Genomic DNA, 18,300 nt, shown 5'->3' on the forward strand with positions numbered 1-18,300 from the left:
TAAATTATGACTTGAACCGCAAGCATGTTACTGTCTGTAGTGAACAAAGAAATCCATTATGTTTATACCAAGCAAACATAGTTGAGAACAAACACTGTAAGCCAGGGGTTAATAGAACACTGTTACAAGAGGTCAAATCATATTAATCTAAAGGCCTGGACACATATCACTGTAGATTTCAGTATCAAGTCTCCTTTAAAGTACATAATCATACAGCCCTGTCATGACGCAGCAAAATCTGCCTGGTATGAGCAAAAAGGCCTGCAACGTTTCTCTGCCCTGTTTTTAATCCACGGGAGACATAGATCTGCTGGAACTTGGCTTTGAATTAAATGAAGAGTGGGTAATGCACCATGAGACAGTTTTCTCAAAGTCTGCTGCTGGTAAGATGCTGTGTTACAATGTCAAACTTTCTACTTTGAAAGTGACACCTAGCAAGTACTTCTACCCTCAGTGTGAAAACAATACCTTTTTGCCTAATTTAAACAGTTACCAAGTGCTGACATAGCTTCAACATAAACACAAGACTAATGTTAACATTCAAGGACTCCAAAAACGTGTGATACTATTCAATTTTATTCAAATAAGTTTCCACTTTGCTTGTTTGGCAATGGATATGAAAAACAAACTTTCAAGGCTAAACTTTCAACTCCACCACTCACTATGGAGAAATCTAACCGTGCAATGCAAAATGCAGAAATTCAGTTTCTACCCAACAAAACTCTAATTTGTGTAAAGGATGAATCCAGTCCCGATCTCATTCTTGTGGGGGTTTTAGCAATATTTGTATAAACTAAAAGAAGACAGGGAAAGCCTTGATTTAATTTAAAGCTCTCTTCATTGACTGAGCAAGATGGCACATTCAGACCCAGTGCAAGGAAGGTTTTCAGACCAAACACTCACCCTATTAGAAGAAGGGCAGCGCAGACAATGACAAATCCAACTGTGTACTTGAGCGCATTCTTCACTTGCTGTAACGAAATAAAAATTCATCTTTAATAAAATAAAGTTAACCAAGACATTTTAAATTTAAAGTCTCTAGCCTGGACGATGGAAAGCTGACTTTTTTTCAACTGCTGTCTTAAGCAAACCTGAGTGTAAGACTTTCAATTTCAGAAAGGCATTCAGATATGTATAAAAATTAGCTTTCATTCCTTTTTAATGCTTCATAGAACTAAGATAAACTGCTTTTGTCAGCTCAAAAGCAACATACAATTATGTAGTTCAGGTGGGTAGCTGTGTCAGCATGCATAGGCTGCTAAGGAACAAATAATAGGTTTATTCCATGCTGAAAAGAAAAAAAAGAAAACACACCGTTTCGGCTGTGAAGCCTTCTTCAGATGGCTTCACCAAAACCATTGTGTTTTCTTTCTTCTCTTTTCAGCATGGAATAAACCTATTAATTATACAATTATGTATTTTTACCATATATTCCACTATTCTTAACCTCTTTGTGACTAGAAAAATATCCTAATTGGAGGTACCGATTGAAGTCATTAAGTAAAGACTTCACAGCACATTCTAGATGTAATTCATGTATTTTACTTTATTATAAAAACACTATATATATAGTAAATACAGTTATATTTGCAACATACAACATTTCAACATGTATGGCTTTGTTGAATGTTTAAACATTATTTAATGCTTGACATGACAAACCTCACTAAATCAGTACATGTACAACCATGACTTCTGCATTTCTAAGATAAATACTCAAATTCGCGCACACTCAAGAAGGTAGAGAAAGCTCCTTTGTTTGTAATACTTGTGAGGTTGCATTTACTGCATGGAAGCTTCTTCCTCTAAGAATACAGAATTAATTATACCCATTTACAGAGTTACATGCAAACTCTAAATTGAAATATTTGTTTTTAGTTTCATCCATATGCTGTGTAAAGGTTAAATCAGTACACAGCACAGCCATTTACCTAGGTTTAGTATATTATGCAAAACAGGCTTCTGTGTGGAGCAATGGAAGATTCATACTGCGCTGCACTATATTATAGCAATTTATCAAAGCAGATACTTCTATTCTTGTGCAAAGGTTGCTCCACCTTGTATAAAAAGCTGAGCAGATTGTCATGGCAGGATCCTACATCTTTCAACAGAAGCAGCTGTGAAGGAGATCCACAGGTTACAGACAGTGTGTGCTCACAGCAGCATGCCGCTGTGGGCACCTGACAGCAACAAAGACAAAGGAACCTTCACAAAGGTGTCAGGTCAGGGGAGCCTCTACACTGTGAGCTACTCCAGCTGATACAGCTATGGTGGGCTCAGCTGAGCCACAATAACAGGCTGCAGTGCTGATTAAAGCCATTAACCACCTCTGACATTCCACCTCCTTATCTCCACAGAACCTACCAAACATTTGTTGATGTTGTCATCATCTTTTTCTTCATAATAGAAGTAGACAAATGGGATCCACAGGAAGACGCAGAACAAAATAATAGAGTACAAGGCTGCAAAAGAAAGAAAGGATATTTTTTACAACAGAAATATACATATTTAAGATTCTTAAAATGTCCTTTTCTTTAAACAGTATCTATACATTCATAGATCTAATAGAACAGTATCTATTCAAAAGTGACTTTAGGATGACATGCAGGTAAGGTAAGAATGTCCCACAATGCTTTGGGGACCACTCAAGTCTTCTAAGCTATGACTGCACTTCCCTCCTCTTAAGTAAGATTCCATCACAATCCAAAGCTTTGAGCTGCAGTTATGTTTTGTTTAAAGCCCTTGCCTGTCCATTTGCTCAAGCATTTATTAAATTAATTCTAGGTATGTTTTACTTTGCAAGCCTCGCCTCCCCCCCCAAAAAAAAATTAAATCAACTAGACTGAAAAAACACTTGTGGTGCACCTATTCAACCACCTCCTGCCCCTTGAGGACACTTCAGAACAGGCTTTTCAATCAGCCTGGGATGTCACTTGAAGTAGCATGGTTTGAACCACGCAGAGATGAGCTCTGTGACCTTGACAATGGTCTTTTTTCTGGATTTTTTCTGGAAGGATTTGGGAAAGTAAAATGACTGTCCCTGGTGCAGCATCAGAAGTCACAAGTCTTCAAAAGCATCTATTAATAAAATCAAATTATGCTAATTTAAAAATATAATAGCAACTCTAAAAATTACAAGAAAATATAGTCCACTCCACTATGCAAAACATACTGTACAAACCCAACTCTTCCTTTGTGATGCTGAAGTGAAAACAATTACATCTTTACAGCCATTTGTATTGCTCAACTCCAACAACACAAGATCACATAAGACTCATGGCTATGTGCTCTTACCAGAAGCCTGAGAAAAACCCTTAACAGTGACTACAGGGGATCTCAATCTCCTAAATTCTGGCCAGACTTTTAATATAAAAAAACCTTCCTGGAGGATGTGCTAGATTGTTTTTTCCCCACAGTAGACAAAATGTCAGAAAGTATTTAAGTTATTTCTTTATTCCATTGTCATGTTGAAAAACCCTGTGTCCATCAAGTAAACCCAACTAATATTTTTGTACATAAAAGGTGTTCAGTATAAAAAAATATGTTGTTGTATACAGTAATTTTATGATAACAGATGATTACGAAAGGAATCTCATTACACATAATATGGGAAAAAAATATTTTTACCATGAACAGAACATAAATGAATAAAACCTAAAAATAAAATAACTATAGAGAAACACAGATACTGACATACAGAGAAAGAGCTCAAAATTTTAGCAGCTCAAAATAAGTAATTTTCTGCAGGTACTCTTGTACTACACTATTTTTATGTCTTTTTTTATAGGTTGCCCCACAATAGCTTTTGAAAAGTTCCACATTGTAGACTTAAATGCAGTTAACAAAGGGCTCCTACTAGACTTACAATAAGAAAATAATATTGGAGATTCCTTCAGATTCAGTACTTGATCACTGTCCTTGTTCATAGCCGCCACTGAGATGAAAATAAGATCCAATTTTCTTGCAGTTTGTATGACAAACGTACATTTTAAAGAATTTCTAACCTTTCCCCCAGTTTATAACTGTTTTTCACCACAATAAAAACTGTAACAAAATGGGCTAGAAAATCCAGTTTTAAATTTCTTATAATGGGATCTCTGGGTACCCATGATGGAGGATGTAATAAATATGAAGAATCTAAAGTCATGAAATATCACCTTTAAAAGGAGGAATCGCAGTACATTTCAAACTAGTGGACTGAGTACCAATTGATAGTAATTTCAAATGCATAAAAATGTTTTAAAAATTGCAGAAACATGTCTAATAACCAACAATCAGCTTTTCAGTTTGAAGCATTAGGCTCTTCTTTAGAAAGAACCTCTCATAAAAGTGCAAAACAAATTTCCATAATGCACGTAAATGCACTTTTAGCATTACTGATCATTATTAGGGTAACAATGTATTTAATGGATGTTATTCTGTGACTATGCAGTCTCTCTTAGAGCACTGTCACAGAAATCCATTGCATTATGTAGCAAACATATTGATCAGGTTCAGTACTGAGACTCCACTGGGTAATAAATATGGAAACTGGGAAAAGACCCTATAAGAGAAAGACTAGAGGCCTCTCTTTCTGAAGTGTAACTAATGAAGATTGGTATAGAGTGCCAAAATAACATATATGAAAAATAATTTGGATGCCATGGATAAAATGTTAGATGGCACAGATTCAGTGTAAATGAAATAAAGATTCACTAACATCGATCATACCACAAGTATGACAAAGTACGCCATTACTCAACTGTCAATCTGAATCCATGTACAGTAGTTACAAATGTTGAAGAATTCAGTCTGAACCATTATTGTTTATTTTAAAAAAGAATAATAAATGAAGAAAAAGAAAGCAATTGCATTTCACTATTCTGAAAACTTCTAATGTAGTTACTAATTTACTAATTAAAATCTTAATTTCTTGCCTTAATTATTTTTCAGTGTTCTGCTTTTACAAATGTCTATGACAAAAGTAAAACGTAAGCTTCCTGTTATTTTCTAGATCCCAGATTCTTTACAGCAAGAGTAACCTAAAACAGCACATTTCACTCTGCAACTTTACGTGTAAATATATGAACATTTACATTGTATAAAAAATTCAAACCCAGGAGTTTTGTAAAAACTCAGTCATATTCACATTTGATAGGTAGTTTTATATTCTATAAAGATCATATTGTGATACATTTAATTATCATGTATTTTTTAAAATTGCTGCTACAGTAAGTTGCAATCGCTGAAGGCACATCTATCTTCAGCTCTTAACCCTATTTCCATCTTACTGCAGGTCTTGGGTCTTTCCCCTTTCGACCATCAGTAATTCCCAGTGTCCAGTTTGCTGTTTCTCAATATTTTTCACAATGAGTAACATACTGCTGATTGTGCTCTAAACAGTCATTGTAGTGTCTACATTATTTTGGGGTTAATGGTCCAAATTTAATTTCTATATGCTTACTGTATATAGGTTAATGGAAATTTTAAAGTTGCAATGGCAGTTAGAATACACATAAGCAGTCTTCTGAAAGCACTCCAGTTGTTGCTTTTTTTTCATTTTTGCTCAGCTGATTATATTAATTGGACCAAAAACAAAAACTTCCACTTCCTGAGAAGGTGGTTTGTTTTTAAACATCATATTAATCTTCTGAAAGTTCACTACCAGAGTTAATTAACTTAATACAATCCTTGCATCTTTTTTGTAACAAGTATGGTCTCTTAAATATTGTAAAAATTAATTATATAATATATACAATAAATGGTTAATCTTTCTTATAATGTACACTATAACATTGGCACTGTTAATATTCATAGATTTGTACCTTTTTGAATGTGAGTTTTCTTAAACAGAGGCATCAGCCAAATTAAAAAATCCATGATATATGGTATTATTAATAATAAAAGCCCACTGGGTTTTTGTATTGTTCTCAGAGAAGCATGTACTTTACACATGGTTAAATACAGAAATAAGGGAATTACAGTAATTAACAATGGGCAGCAGTAACCTTTGGGAATACTCTTTCTTCCAGTAAACTACAGAATCCCTTTAAACAAGGTACTGCTGTCTCACAATCTAGTAATGAATTCAAAACGAATTTGACTGAGTTGACTTTAATAGCAGTTTGCTTAGTCTTTGGGATTTGCCATAAAGGCAACACATACATTTAAATAAAGTGATGTTCATCGTTCTGCTGAGACACGCTTAATGCTGCCTACAATCTCTTCAATCCCGACCGACTCATGAAGGGAAACAAATGAGAAAATGAAGCTGACCCAGTACACCCATAGCATATGGCTCAGGGTAAAATAACAGACAATATTAATCATGAAAGCATGAATATTCACACGCCAAGGGAATAGTCAAGGTGCATTACTACACACCATCCTTTATTCCATAAGCAGGGTGAATGCTAAGGAAAACACCTCTGACCAAGGGTATAATTAAGGAAATTATCCCTACAGACATTTTTGCATGTGGACGCACATCAACAAGCTTTAACACATATCTTACTTGTATTTTTGTGCCTTGAGTATGAAGATATAAATGCAACAGTTTGATCATTATACCCTGTCCTTTTATGCCAGTTTAACATGGAAGGGTTGTGCTTTCAGCAGGCTCATGCAGACCAACAGCAGAACAATCAGCAAAACAAAACTGCAAAATGTTATACTTTACAACATTTATTCACTCCACTGCCTTGCATTAACATGCACATAGCATAAATAACTTATTGTCTGGATTCTTTTGTGTATGTGTTTGTTTTGACTAAGTAGCTTTGCAGATTGCTCAAAATGACAGAAAGGCCAAAGAAAACCTAGACTTTCATTGAAGAAGTCACACCAAATGAATTAATATGCTGCATACAACTAACCAAGCAAGGAATTTAAGAACACTGGCAGAAGATGAGGAAGCTATATGACATGTTGGTTTTAAGCTTCAGGGATTTTATTTTCCAGCGCCCACATTGACGCCCACTTAAACAAATTATCTGGCGCAGCTTGAGCATACAGGAGAACTATCACTCGCCTGTTGTATAGAAGTCAAAAGGAATAAACTGTGGGATGGCAGCTATAGGTACCCTTGAATACTTTAAACCTGCTGCCTACTGTTGTGCCCTAAATTGCTAAGGGACACACCACTATTGCTAGAGCACAGCACCTCCAGGATGTAAAGCGATGAGAATTAAAGAGCAGGGACTTGCTGTGGGAGGCCTGTACTGAGAAACCGTCACAGGGACTGAATCACAGGAAAGGCTGGTTTCAACCATTTTATTACATTGATTTCAAAATGAAATGTCAGAATCTCAGAAATTAAATTATATGACAAAGACCTAGGAGATTTGTGAACCTTAATGCCTCCATGCCTTTCCAAGCTCCTATAAGCTTTAATTCCCTGCAAACAGCAAAGAATCCTCTGGGCACTGATTTTTGTTTTCTGAGGGGGGGGAAGAGTTCTTATGATACAACAGAATGACAGACTGAATGCTTGACATGATGCCGCTTTTTAATGTAGGACAAGCTCCTATTAAAATGTATCCCATTACACTTAGTAACATTCTTTAGCTTTTTTGACTATACCCCAGGCACAAGGTCAGAACATCAAAGGATATACACACACACAAACAGACGAGGAGATCACACACTGACATACAGGAATACGCATCATCAGTCACTAACTAAATCAGGAAATGTGCTGATGTTACACTCACAAAAGAAATCAGAACTTTTCCTAACCAGAAACCATGGATGAACAGTGAGGTTCTCATCCTAATCAAAGTAAGGGATGCAGCATTCAAAATCGGGCAACAAATCAGAACTAAAAGTCAGCCAGGATCAATCTAAAGAATGGTGCTAAACATGCAAAAAACACACTCAAACAAGAATTAGAGGAACACTAATGACCCACGGCGCATGTGGCAAGGTATACAGGCCCTCACAGACTACAAAAGGAAGAACATCTGTGCATCTGCCCATGATGCCTCCCTGCCTAACAAGCTCAAAACCTTTTATGCTCAGTTTGAAGCCAGCAACACAGAACCAGTCAACAGAGCTGCACCCTCCGCAGCTGACCAGGTACTCTCGCTGTCTGCAGATGAGGTGAGGAGATGTCTGCTAAGAGTGAACACATGCAAGGCTCCAGGACCTGACGGCATTCTCAGAGCCTGTGCCAATCAACTGGCAGGTGTACTCGCAGACATTTTCAACATGTTCCTGGCCCAAGCTGTAGTCCCCACCTGCTTCAAGACAACCACCATCATTCCAATACCAAAGAAAACCACAGTGACATGCCTTAATGACTACTGACCAGTGGCACTAACACCTGTTATCATGAAGTGCTTCAAGAGGCTGGTCATGGGGCACATTAAGGACACCATTCCAGACACACTACTGGACCCGTACCAATTCGCCTACCGGCCCAACAGATCCACAGATGGCCCATACACACTGCCATATCCCATCTGGATAAAAAATACACATATGCAAGACTACTATTCATCGACTTCACCTCAGCTTCTTAAACCATCATTCCAGTGAAACTACTCAAGAAACCCAGTGCATTGGGTCATGACACCAGCCTCTGCAACTGGATATTGGACTTCCTGACAGACAGACCCAAGGCTGTCAGGCTTGGAAACCACACCTCCGGCACACTAACTCTGAACACTTGGGTCCCCCAGGGGTGTGTGCTTAGTCCAATGCTTTACTCCCTCTACACCCTTGACTGTAAGGCCAAATATAACACCAACTCCATCATCAAGTTTCTGATGACACCACAGTTGTAGGTCTGATTACAGAAAATGATGAAAGGGCCTACAAGGAGGAGGTCAATCTCCTTACAACACGGTGTGAAGACAACAGCCTCACCATCAACTTCAGCAAAACGGAGCAAAAAGGAGCTGATCGTTGAATTCCACACAGTTAGGCAACCCAGTCCAGGATCAAATGTAAGTCCCAAGAGTTTTGAGGTAGAAAAACAAACCACCATACCACACTATTTAGACTGATGAAAGTCTGGTCAGCATGAAAATCAACAGCTGGGTCACCCCATTGGCTCGGTGAGTGAAAGTCTCCCAGTGCTGTTTGAGCACTATAGTACAGACAGTACCTGCATGAATTTGGGCTATGGTGCCACTCACCTGAAACTTGGATTCCTCAAGCAGTGTTACACAGCTTGCTAATGGTTATCCTCAGTTTAACACACAACGGAAAAATCTAGGGCTCACAGCTCCAGCCATAAGCTTGTTGAAGCACTTAAATAACTCGTGGTGTGTAAAATTTACAATGGCGCTGAGAAATTCACATGCTATAAGCTATATGTTTCATAGAACTAATTTGATTCCAGGAAATCCCGATTTGCTAATTCATCCGGAGTGCAGGCTGATCTCTATGATCAAAGAATCTAGGGTTCGAGCCATGGACACATCATTAGCTGACTGTGATTCTGAATAAGACTGTGGAAACTAACAATTTGCTGAATGCTACCGAGGGTAAGGTGTGAATAGTCAGCTACAGTTCTTTTGGCTTACAGCAGATCAGTAACCCCTGTGGCCCTTTGAGAGCCTGCTGCAGGCTTGTGATGTTAGTTTCAAAGCTCTGTAATTGGACCTGAACGTCAGATATTCAACTTAAAGAAAAATGAATGAATGAAATGTAATATTAAACCTGACTAATCATGCTACATGGAAGCAGACTACAACCTTTCATTCCAACCTGTGTGTGAATGACAAGTTTCCATAGGTTTATATCCAATTCATGTTGTGAATAATAATAATAAACTATTTTATATAGTGCCTTTAAAGGTGGCTTCTCAAAGTGCTTTACAGAAAGAGAATAATAAATAAAAAGCATACACACGATAAAACACAATTACAATACACGGAGAAGACCATAGATGGTGGTACTAAGTATACTAGGAACAGAGGGATAAAGGCTCTTCTAAAGAAGAAGGTATGGAGTCTGGATCTGAAGGAGTTTAGAGAAGGTGACTCTCTGATATCCTTGGGGAGAGAGTTCCAGAGCTTGGGGGCATAACAGGAGAAGGCCCTGTCACCCATAGAGTGTAGACGGGCTTGGGGGACTATTAGGAGAGCAGAAATAGAGGAGCGAAGGCTGCGAGGTGAAGAGTAGGGAGAGATAATAGCTCAGACAGGTACTGAAGTCATGCAGAGCCTTATAGGTGAGCATGAGGATTTTTAAATTAATTTTAAATTTTAACATTTTGTACATACTGGATTGTTCAATGTAGATTTAGATACCCCAGCGAGTAGAGCATTACAGTAATCAATTCGGGAGAACACAAATGTGTTGATCAGCTTTTCAGCCACAGTTAGTGATAACATAGGGCGTAGTCTAGCGATATTTCTGAGGTGAAAAAAAGATGCTGGACATGTGGGTCGACTGTTAAGCCAGAATCAAATATCACCCCAAGGTTTTTCAATTTAGACTGAAGCTCAAGTACAGAAACATCTACAGATAGGGTTACAGGATTGGCCTTACAATGTTGATGGGGGTGCCAATAAGGATGACTTCAGTCGTGTCACGGTTAAGATGAAGGAAATGTTGAGTCATACAAGTTTTTATGTCAGAGATGCAATTAGATAGACTAGAGACAGCCACATTAGTGTTAGGTTTGGTATGGATGTATATTTGAGTATCGTGAGCATAGAAATAATAGCTGAGGCCATGTGATCTTAAAAGCCAACCAAGTGGAAACATGATGAAAAGCAAGGGGCCCAGTATTGAGCCCTGAGGAACATCAGACTTTAGAATACCAATTTCAGATCTATACCCATTAAGAAAGACAAAGTGACAGCGATCAGTGAGGTAAGACTTGAACCATTTAAGAGCAATGTCAGATACTCCAAACACAGTCTCAAGGCAGAAAGTAAGATGTCATGGTCAACAGTGTCAAAACCAGCACTTAGATCAAGAAGAATGAGTATAGCAAGAGAACCAGAATCAGAAGCTACTAGAAGATACTCCCAGATTGGAGGGTTTCGAAAAGGCTATACACATTGTTTGTAGACAACCGTAAACGCCACAGACCAACTCTAAAGCATTGTACTGCATTGTACCAACCTAGAAGCGATAGATTTGGAAATTGAGGAAAGATTTGCTTTATTGCAGACTACAGCATTAGTAGTCTACAGAAGTTTCAAAGTCTCATTAAACACTAGGCTACTAAGGAAAATTATTAGACGGATTTTATTTTCACCCAAATTTAAAATACATTCATCATGAATTCATTTAATATTTTGGAAGCCATCACCAAACCAAAGGTACTGTTTTAAAAGATTTACTGATTTTTTTCTGCTGTTATTCCAGGTGGATTTTCTATAAAGTAAGGCTTAAATCCTGGCTCACTTGGCAGATGGTAGAATTATTTTGCTGCCGTTTCTCCTGTATTACCACTGGAAAACACTACTCTCTATGGAGGACATGCATATCTGCTACGTAAGCAAGATATATTAGGTGGGAAGAACAGAGTTAAGCTTGTGTTCCTGTCTCTTAATGAATAATCTGAATTTTATATTACTATTTTTGATCTGCTCTCCAAAGATCAATTTTCTTTGCTGATTTCTTACTATTGTTGTTGCTTATTTGTACCTTTACTGGCAGGCTGTAAAAGGGGGGTTTTAAAGGAACTACAGAGAACATTTATATATCCATATGGCATTAGGATAGGCATAAAAGGAGACCATGTTTTCCAACTATAAAAAGGCACCTTTTAGTCAAGATACACACAACATACAATGCCCTCCAGATTAAACAATGAAATAGAAACAAAAATATCATACAATACAACAATTTCTGGATTAGATGACATTTTGCTTAAAATGTTCTACTACAGTTCAGATGTTGACCACATAGTTCCTGTAGGTGCATTGCTATTCCTGTTCTTTAACAATGGTTTAGATTTTAGAGCAGTTAGCAAATTAAATTTGTAAATTATATAGAAATAGGGCAACCGCAGAAACAGCAGCAAGGAAATTATCTTAAACAAAATCATGGCTTTGATAGATGCTGGGCAGTTTAACATTGATCCATTAACTGGGCTAGTCTCGTGGGTGAATTAAGCCATATGAACGTGCATTAAAAGGATCCAGGTGTTTATGCACCTTCTTCTGTTTCGTCATCATGACAACGTGAGTAAATAATAAAAAACAAGTAAATACACTGAGGTTCTGCTCAGAGTCATGGACCTCAGGATTCCCAGGATTGCCGTTTAGTCCCAAATTGGGTTTTTTCTTATTTTCAGGAAATATCTGGATGAAACTTAAATTCACTTAGCTATTAAGCTACCAAACCAGCAAAATGGACAGAATTGTCTCCACCATTTGGCAACCTTGTGTATGTCCTGTCATTAAAGATTACAGTTATCATGACTAACCTGTTCATCGTGCTTTCGTTCAGATGTAATTTCTGCACATTATTAATAACTGGAAATGTTTATCTCCCCAGAAAAGCTTAATTAAGTCATTCAGCTGCAACTAATTTTAAGCAGCAAATATGTGACACTATATGTATTGTATGCCTTTCTCCTGCTCAAGATTAATAAGTCAAATGCTATATCCACTGAGATGAAGGAAATATGTACTTCAGCACTAACTTGTTCTATCTTTCCTATGGTGTTTTTGTATGCAATTATTATTATTGAGACATTAACAGGAAACACGTCCCCCAGACCAAAAACTGTGTTTACTTGCTGTACTGCTGTTTAGCTGAGCTTTATGTTTTGGGTACTTTTGCATAATACAGTATATGGTCTTTAAGAACTGGCTACAACACGCAAAATGGACTACTGTGCTTCAGTACTTAACACTTCATCTTTGTTAAATAATAAAATTTCCCATAATACATAGAGAAGACTATAGTTATTCTGTAATTGGTAAATGTAAGGGTTGTGTTAAAGTGTAAGTTTAGCATTCAGGTCAGTTACAATTAGGGTTATCTGTAAGTTTAAGGTTACATACATTTGACATAGGACTGAGGTTTAGGCCTGTTTCCATTCATTTGGTCCATTTGTTTGAAGATCAATATCCTACAGTATGGACTTACTTGTGTATATAAATGTAACAGTATCAATGTTTGTAGTTGTCTCTTACTACTAAACAATGATAAATACTACTATAATTATCATTTTTTTAAGTAGACCACAAAATCACTATAATTATAGTTGCTACAAGAGTACTACTGTAGTTTTAATTATTATTGACCCCAGGGCCAGTCTGTATTGTGAGATATATTAGGAACACTGTTTGTAGGCTGATTGAAAGAGTAAGCATTGTTTGGACTTTCTTTGCTCATGTACTGTAATATTGATTTTCAATTTGAAGTTACTGTGTTTTTATAAGGAGAATGATAATGAAAAAACACTTAGTGTACGTTGTAGCTTCTTTCATCTGTGTTCTTACTGTGCACTTTCTAGGGACCACTTGACCCAGGGCCAGCTTGTGAAAATCCAATTCAATAGTGAATTATCTTCCTTTGATTTCTAATCCAGCTCACCTGGCACAGGGCAAAAGGGTAATAGACCAATTTGGTGGACTCCACTAATATACAGGTTTTTGACAATCAATTGCAATTCCTTTTTGTTCTTGCTATGGAAAGCAAACCTAAACAAATGTGTTGTAACTTTCTGTGCTGCCTCTTTATTACAAAACTTTAAGTAAAGACAAGTTCAGTACAAACACTTGACCTTTACTAGATTCTGGCATTTCTAGATTAAATACAGATACACCAAGTAACACTGAAGAAAAATTCCTTTTTGTGAGCTAAAAATTGTTATTGATTTTTATGTGCTTTTACGTTACCAGATCAACAGAAGATTTGGACAATGCCAATGACAGAGTGATCAATGTGAGCTTTTGAACCCTCTAATTTCCTTAGTTTCACAGAGGAAAAGGTCCATCAAGGTGCTATGACTAAAACAGCTTCACAGGAGAGATGCTCAGAGATGTCAAATTGTTTTAGAAGGTTTTTTTAGAAGGTCTTCTCTAAAACTTATGACTTGAGAGGAATATTAGGAAAGTCTCTTGGCAGCCGTGATGTAAAAGTAATTGGATTTGATTAAAGGGAAAATGGACAAAGCACATTTCACTCAAATTTAAAACAAAAGAAAAAATGTTCTAGAATAAAAATTTAGAATCAATGCCTAACTATTTTAAAAACTGAATAAATTTACATTATGCAAATTTAGAAAATCTTAGAAAGACAGTTGATTTTTTTTTATTTAATTGAGCAAGTACTAAAAAAGAGTGAAGGCCCTTAAACTTCAAAGCATGGACTTTTAATTTTAATACTAATTACTAATGTTTCCACTATAAATGACATTTTAAAATCAACACTTTAATATGCAAGTTTCTAGTACCTGTTTAGGGGCCATTTTGTTCTTTTTCTATCTTCTTACTCTTTCTACAGCATATGAAGTTTCATACCAACCTAGTATTAAAAATGCCGCACTAATTATTCCTGCAATCTGATCTGCAGAGTCAATGCCCAGCTCTTCACTTCACAAGTCTGTAGAACACAATAATTCAGATCAAATCATTACAACTATAAATGGCTTCAAGCCTGGGTGACAAGCATAACATTAAAAATAACTGTTTTAATGTTTAACAGTACAGGGAACTGTAACTTTCATTAAATTATATAATCTAATACAGCGCTTGCTTTTAATGGAACTTTGGTTTCACTGAATGGAAATTACATATCTTTACAAAGGTGCATCAGATATAGCTTGACAGCTGCATTTGAATTATATTTGTTCTTCCTAAATCATTAATTTACTTGACATTTAACTGTGCATTATTTTCATTATTTTTTATCTTCTCTATAACTTACTGTAACTCAGTTCTGAGAAAGAAAGATCTGAGAGTTAACACAACAGTAGAACAAAACTTCAGGCTCCACAGGATTTACACACCATTTATCCAGGGCTGAGAGTTAATCAGTATTTCTGAAGGAGCCATACAGGTGAAGCTATAGTCCAATCACATTTTTAATCACATATGATGTATTTCCTCTACTTTATGTTTTCTACATTAAATATTTGTGATTAGCTCCAGTTTTCTAGATGGTGATTAACATCAAAAGCACTATTTGCTAATGTCACCAATTATTAGTAAACCTCTTGCTCTCAGACAGTCAAGCCACCAGACAATCTACCCATTAAGACAGGGCTCTCCGTTAGACCAGTGAGACCGGTGCTCCAACATTAGAGCTTATCGCATTAAGGTTACTGCTTACACGCCTCTTAATAACAATGGCTTAAGTAATAAACTTAAATAAACGACCCAGCAGAGACTTGCCTTCCCCTAGAGGTCTTGTTGCCAGCACTTCGGGATTCCAGTCTTCTGCTGGCCTCTCTGCAGAACGTGCTATTTTACCTTCTGTATATTCCCAGTGAATTCTCCCCAGAAACCCTGTTGTCTACTATCCTGATAGCTCCTCTCTCGCTGGTCCCCCTGCCTTCTCCCCCACAGACACTTCAGTCTGCAAGCTGTAGCCTCACTTGAAGCCAAAGCCTGCCTGCACATCTCTCTCTTCCGCTTCCTGCTCGCTGCCTCGCCTCCATCTCGTCTCTCCGGGATCTCCCAAAGATCTCGCGCTTGGGTCTCGACCGGTCAGCTCTCTACAGAATTGCTTAACAATTCTACTCAATACCAGTACACTCATCTTGTGACCTTTCAAACCTTTAAATCTTTTGAACCTGAACTGTTTTATGGTTGCAATAGAAAAAATACACTAAGATATCTAAGTGTATTTTACTTTCAGTTCATTCAGTGTGGAGAAGATTGTGCAGATTCAAAATTTAAAGTCCTATTTGAAAGTGTCATGACTGCAAGTCAGACAACAGCAAAATGAGGAGTACTAGGCACTTAGACACTGTCATTATTTTTAAGTCTCCCCTTTTTCATTCATGCTCCATTTCAAAGAAAATCACAATAAGCATTACTCCAAAACATGCAATAATCAAGAGTCTGCTCCTCAGTTAAGACTGGATACTATGCCTCTTTCCACATACATTGTTGCTAGAAAGTTTGTGAACCCTTTAGAATTTTCTGAATTTCTGCATAAATTAGACCTAAAATGTGATCAGATCTTCATCTAAGTCATAAAAATGGATAAAGAGAACCCAACAAAAAAATACTTTTTCATTCATTTATTTAAATGAACATCCAACATTAAACGTCTTTGTCAGAAAAAGTATGTGAACCTCTAGGATTATCAGCTCCATTAAGGGCATAATTAGAGTCAGTAGTGTCAATCGATGGGATGACAATCAGGTGTGAGTTTGGGTGGCCTTGCCCTATTTAAAAAACATAAACCGAGTCTTCACTACCAAAGTCTGGTCTTCACCACACAGGTTTGTGAACGCATGCCATGCCTCAATCAAAGGAGATCTCTGAGGATCCCAGAAAGAGTTGTCAATGCTCAGCAGGCTGGAAAAGGTTACAAAACAATTTCTAAAGACTTTGGGCTTCACTAATCCACTGTCAGGCAGATAGTGTACAAATAGTACAATTGTTACTCTCCCCAGGGGTGGTCTTCCAACAAAAATCACCCCAAGAGCAAGGTGTATATTATTCCGGGAGATCACAAAGAACCCCAGGTAACATCTAAGGATCTGCAGGCTCTCTAGCACTGGCTAATATCAGTGTTCATGAGCCCACCATCAGGCAAACACTGAACAAGAATAGTGTGCATGGGAGGATAGCAAGGGGAAGCCACTATTCTCCAAGAAGAACACTGCTGCCAGTTTAAAGTTTCCTAAAGACCACCTGGATGAGCCAGAAGACTACTGGAAGAATGTTCTGTGGACAGATGAGTCAAAAATATAACTTTTTGGCTTAAATGAGAAACGTTATGTTTGGCGAAAACCAAATACTGCATCCCAACATAAGAACCTCATCTCAACCATGAAACTTGGTGGTGGTAGTATCATGGTTTGGAGCTGTTTTGCTGCCACGGGACCAGGGTGGCTTGCCATCATTGACAGAACTATGAATTCTGGATTGTACCAGCATATTCTTCAGGAGAATGTCAGGGTACCTATCTGTGAACTTAAGCTCAACAGAAGGTGGGTCTTGCAGCACGACAATGACTCTAAACACATAAGTCAGTCTATCAAAGAATGGTTGAAGCAGAAGAAATGTTGTGTTTTGGAATGGCCGGGTCAAAGTCCAGACAGAAATGTTGTGGCAGGACCTGAAGTGAGGATTTCATGCAAGGAAGCCCCCCTACATCACTGAGCTGAAGCAGTTCTGTAAGAAGGAATCAACCAAAATTCCTCCAAGCCGACATGCGGGACTGATCAACAGTTACCGTAAACGTTTGGTTGAAGTAATTGCTCCTCAAGGGGGTCACACCAGTTTCTGACAGCATAGGTTCACATACTTTTTCTGACAAGACATTTTAATGTTTGATCATTTTGATCAATGAATGAATGAAAAAGTATATCCTTCTGTGTGTTATTTGTTTTATTGGGTTCTCTTTATTTTTATGACTTAGATGAAGATCTGATCACATTTTAGGTCAAATTTATGCAGAAATTCAAAAACTTCTAAAGGGTTCACAAACTTTCTAGCACCACTGTATCTATTTCTAAACACTATTTCCAACGGACTGCCTTCACAATCTAAAACATTAGCATTTGGAAAATGTATATGAATAAACAGATAAAGAATTGTGCAAGGATTCAGAAACACCATATCTCTACACATAAATGCAGACATTGGCCCTGTTTGGCTCTATTTAAACCTCAATCCTAAACACCACAACAAATGCTACTAACAATTAGAGACATGGAGAATCTTGGAACTCTGTTGAGCTCAAAACCTAATTGTTAATTGGGGAAAACAGTGCAGATAAAGCTTTCAAGATGTAAGTGTGTTTAATAACTGAGTAAACAAGACCATAAGAAATGTTAGAAACAATTGTCTGCAATTCAGGAGATATTGCTAATTTTGCAGTTACGCAGATAAGTTAATATAATATCTCAATCAGCCATTTTTGAAGAAAACTACACTTTGAGCTTCAATTACCTGGTGAAAAGGATGTTCCAGACATGCATGTCTCCTTGTATAAAGAAGTGTATCCTATTATTTGGATTCCCACTAGGTTTCCACGGTGACCACAAATATCTCTATTTCACTAGTAAGTGTAAAACAGTCCCCTGGGTATGGAACTGATCCATACTGCTGGGGATTTTGCATACTTTTGTTCCACATTGAAGAGATTTTGTTACCGTTAAGCTGTCTAAAACAATCCCTTGAGACTAGATATCATTCTTGTTGCTCTTATTTGAAACCTAAA

At 37.3% G+C, this 18,300-nt stretch overlaps 1 protein-coding gene across 1 annotated transcript in view; it reads right to left on the reverse strand.

Moving 5' to 3' along the window:
• lmbrd1 (LMBR1 domain containing 1) overlaps positions 1-18,300 on the reverse strand; it is a 91,239-nt gene that overhangs the window by 58,708 nt on the left and 14,231 nt on the right. The window contains exons 4-5 of the mRNA XM_088934244.1: positions 2,365-2,462; positions 904-971 (exon numbers count right to left, since the gene is read on the reverse strand). Of these exons, the coding sequence (XP_088790370.1) occupies positions 904-971; positions 2,365-2,462 (166 nt within the window). The remainder of the gene's footprint in view (positions 1-903; positions 972-2,364; positions 2,463-18,300) is intronic.

The sequence above is a fragment of the Atractosteus spatula genome, chromosome 15 (assembly GCF_055471065.1).
Source record: "Atractosteus spatula isolate fAtrSpa1 chromosome 15, fAtrSpa1.hap1, whole genome shotgun sequence".
NCBI lineage: Eukaryota > Metazoa > Chordata > Actinopteri > Semionotiformes > Lepisosteidae > Atractosteus > Atractosteus spatula.